The sequence below is a fragment of the Cebus imitator genome, unplaced genomic scaffold (assembly GCF_001604975.1).
Source record: "Cebus imitator isolate Cc_AM_T3 unplaced genomic scaffold, Cebus_imitator-1.0 Scaffold897, whole genome shotgun sequence".
NCBI lineage: Eukaryota > Metazoa > Chordata > Mammalia > Primates > Cebidae > Cebus > Cebus imitator.
Window position 1 is genome coordinate 27172 of NW_016108212.1, and position 4188 is coordinate 31359.

A 4188-nucleotide genomic window follows, 5' to 3' on the forward strand; every position below is an offset into this window, starting at 1 on the left:
CTCCAGATGCCCGGGCCTAGCTTAGCACAGAAGGCATGTTCTTGCCAGTGGCAAAAAAACCCGATACAGCACGTTTGTTAATACTAACCATTTTAATTTAAATTAATAGCATGTCTGGAAGACAAATACAGTTGATAGAAAATATAAAAACTTTACTGTACAAATTTTACATCGCATTCAAAGAAAGCAAGTGTATGGTTTGTGGCCACAGATGCTAGGTTTGCACACGCTGATGAGATCCTGGCTAACACTGCTGCACAGCACAAACTCCAACTGGCTTCACATTTACATGCCCGCCCTCCCCCCATGCCAAAGCCACACAGAATAGCACAGGTTGCCAGGGCTTGCCATTCCCCTCTGTGACCTCAAGAGGAAATGCTGTAAGGAGACAGAGGGTGTTTTGACTTGGCGACATGGAGAGATCAGCTTTGCTACACACTGCTCACAACTAACCCCAAACTAGCTAGGATTCAAGACTTCGAGTTAGGCAGAAACCCAGGGGGCTGCGGCTCTGGTGGTTCAAGGCAGCAGGGCTTCAGAGGCGAGGCTGGAAACTGGGGGTGCCTTGGAGGGCCAAAGCTTGGGCTCCACTCTCAGACCCCAGTGGGGACTTCCGCAGCCCCTAAGAGCTCTCCCCAAGCCCTCCCAGCCTTCTCCATCCCCTTCACAGCTGGCTGTGAGGGCTGAATTCACAGTATCTGTCGTCCTTCGTGTTTCCAAGGCAGACGGAGAGAACACACAGAAGGGCAGGTGTGCCTTCCTAACCTCAGTTCACAGTCACTGAAATACAAGGGAAGCAGGGGGACCATCACGGGATGGGGTGGGGTTCTTAAAAGACAGGCAGTACAGAGGTGGCAGGCTGAGAGCCAGAAGGCTGCCCCCAGTCCTCCAGTTCCACCTGTGGGGCCCAGTGGCTTCTGGGTTCCTGGAAGATAACAGGGCCCCACCAGGTCATCAGTTCCTTAAGAGCAGGGACCATGACTGCTCCTATCTCTAGGTGCCCAGCACTTGCACAGGGCCAAGTGCACTGTAGTTGCTCAATGAATGCTTCTTTAACTGTGATGCTCATGAGAAAAAGCAAAACCCAGAATGACTTTCTGGGGGCCTGCGCGTCCCACTGTGGCCTGGCGTCAGGGGTTGGGGAGGAACCGAGCCTGACTGGCTGAGCTGATGTCCAACCGTGGGGCTCACCAGGACATCCATCGGGCCTACTCTCTCCTGGACAAAGGGCACCGTTGCAATAGAAAAGTGGAAGGCTGGAGACACAGGTGATCCCTGGGAAGGGGCAGGCGTGTGGTGGCCCAAAGGTTGATAGGGCAAAATGAGCAGTCCCACCACAGCACAGAAGCCCTGCACAGAGCCAAGTCCATGTGGTTCATGGCCACCCCTCAAGTGCTGGGAAGGGTGAAGACACTGATGGACAAGCACGCTGGCACTGCTATATAGCTGTGCCAAGGAGGGGCTGACCAAGGGGTGCCCGGCCTGGAGAGGAGGCAGCTCCACAGCTTCCTGGCAGAGCAGCTCATCTTCCGTGGCATTCTGACCAGGCTCCGGTGCTAGGGAAGGGGCTGGAGACTGGGGCTCTGGTAGGCGGGTCTAACTGCAAGGGGTGGGAGCCACCTCCCTCCCTTCCCAAGTCCGAGCTCAGAGCATGGTCACAGGTCCTGGGCCTGAATCCAATCTCATCTTCACTCCCAACCCTTTTCCTTTCTGGTTTTGGAGGCTAACACAGCCTAACCTCCACTTAAGGGTTCCCTTGGCATCTGGAACTTTTCTCTGCAGGTGAGAGTTGCTAATGAAGACAAGTGTGGTGCTCTCACGTCAAAGACTTTTCCAAATCCAGCCCCTCCTGCTTCAAACGGATACAAGTAGAAGGCCTAGTGGTGCCAGAGAAGACTCTGCAGATGGGGGCCAGCTAGCTGGGTCTACATGAAAGGGGTCATGGGCCACACGCTGCCCATCTGAGCTCAGAGCATGGACAGGGGAGTTGGTAATGGGCTAAGGGGTTTCAACAGGACTGACATGGAAGAGGTGGGAAATTCTAGAACCTTCTAGCATGACTGACAAAGGGTTTTACAGTGCCAGGGTCACCCTGTGGCTGGGAAGAGGGCTCAGGTACCTTTGCCATCTACTCCTTCTCCTGTCTTCCTCGTTCTCACCCATCCAGCCCTCGTGGTCAGATGTCAGTCAGGGACTGGGATGTATCGAAAAGCCAAGGTCCTGAGTCCCATCACCTTGGTGCCTGCTGGGGGCTTCATCAAAGACTCACATCTGTACAAGCTATGGGTGTTTCCTCACCTTGCAGCAGAAACCCTGGCTGGGAACTACCGGGTGAGTCCAGACATTTTCTGGATTCTGTTTCTATTTTTCCAACAGGAGAAGCCTGGATTACAGGGATGAGAAGGTGAACCCAAGCTCTCCAGGAACTCCAGACTCCATAATCTAGCTCAGTTCCCAGCCAGGGTTTCCTCTGCAAGACAAGGAAGGGGCAGCATCCCTTTGGAAGGACAAGGGGAGAGGCCTAGAGAGAGTCTCCAATCCCTCAATGGGCTCTTGGGTCAAAAAGCCGAGTCCAGGTCAGACCTTGTGGGCTCCCTGCCCCATCCCAAGAACAGCTGCAATCGCCATGTGTCTTCCCCTCTGGCCCAGCATGGGTCCCTCACCGCCTACAAGGTCCTCCAGAGGACACGGCCATTTCCGCCATCCTGGCCGTTAGTGCCAGCGCATCTACGCATGGACTGTTTCTATTATTAATCTATTGTAAAACATCAGGTTCACTCAGCAGACATATAGGTGTAAACATTTGCTGTCTGTCAGGACAGGTTTGGTTGTTGGTGGTGTCATGTTAAGAAATAGCAGGTGCAGCTCCATCTCCCGAATGGGGTTTATTGCGAACAATCTCAATCTAGGACACGTGCTCCCGGTTTGCAGCGCTCAGCAGGTAGTCTATTTTTTTGTCGTGGTGGTTGTTTGGATGTTTCAGAAACGCATTTTAAAAAGAAAGAGATCAGCAGCAGAAAAACCACATGGCTGGCTACATCTTTGAATTACTGGACTCCAGGACGCCCAAGCCAAACCTTTCAAACCGGGGTACAACTTTGCTGCTGTTAATGCTGTGAAGAGGAACAAAAACAAGAATTATAGCCCCATGGGTCTTCAGCAGAATTAGGGTAACAATAGCTAGGAAGGGAGCTGAGCAGAGGATCTGGCTTCCAACAAGAAATGAAAATGATTGTTGGCCAATTGCGCTGGCAGAGCTGCCCTGGTCACACAGCATCCAAGGCCCTAGCCACAGTCCAGGTAGTTCTACCTGGAACAACAGTGGCTCTTTCAACTCCGAGTCCTGAGTTCCCAGCATGCTCAGTGCTGCTGTGGGCTCCTCGCAATCATTTTCTCATTTGCGGCCCAGGAAAGCTCTTGCTCCAAGGAGAACTGAGAGAGAAGAGAAACACGACCCCAGGATACCAGGAGTGATGTGGCATGTTCCTTTTAGAAATCAACTCGAATAGTGGGGTGCATCAGGGTCACCTGGGAAGCAGGCTGAAATGCAGATTCCTAGAGCCCAATTCCAGAGATCTGGTTCAGCACGTTTTGCTGGGGAGGGAGGACAGGAACTTGTGTTTAGTAAACAGCGCAGTGACTGCCGCAGGGGATGTCAACCACGCTCTTAAATGCTGACCTGGAGACTGGACAATGGCACACTGGGCAGGTGTAAAGGGAATAACTTTGCCAGGGTGGCAGGGTGGGGATGGGGGACTTTGTTTTCATACGAAACATTTCTGGAGCCAGATACCTCTTTGTTTTAAGACAGCTTTTCTGAGGGTGCCACTGAAGACACAACCCTTCCGAGCTGGTGTCTTTCATGGCCACAGAACTTTCTGTGTCTTCTGATGCAACTCTACAGATGGCACTGAGAGGTGGGAGCCCAGCAGAGGGTTCCATCAGAGCAGCTCTGAAATCACTCCATTCCTTGTTGGACAAAATCCCCATGGGTTAAAAGCTAAGCCAACACCCTCCCCACCTCCACCCGCCCCACACTAGGCACACACTCAGTGCTCAGAGGCTGGTATGCTCAAGGGCATGGAAGCATCTCACTAAGGTGTTAGCAGTAAGACAGGGCCACCCAAACAAAAACAAAACCAGCCCTCAGAAGAACACGGGAGCAATCAAAGTCACGTCCGGGAAGGT

The 4188-nt window shown here is 52.7% G+C and overlaps 1 protein-coding gene across 1 annotated transcript in view; it reads right to left on the reverse strand.

The window, feature by feature from the left end:
* Positions 1–73: 73 nt before the first annotated feature.
* The window catches only part of LOC108298158 (kinase suppressor of Ras 1-like), a 176880-nt gene continuing 172765 nt past the window's right edge, over positions 74–4188 (reverse strand). Inside the window, 1 exon segment of the mRNA XM_017520902.2 lies at positions 74–3113. Within this exon segment, the coding sequence (XP_017376391.2) occupies positions 3035–3113 (79 nt within the window). The 3' untranslated portion in view covers positions 74–3034.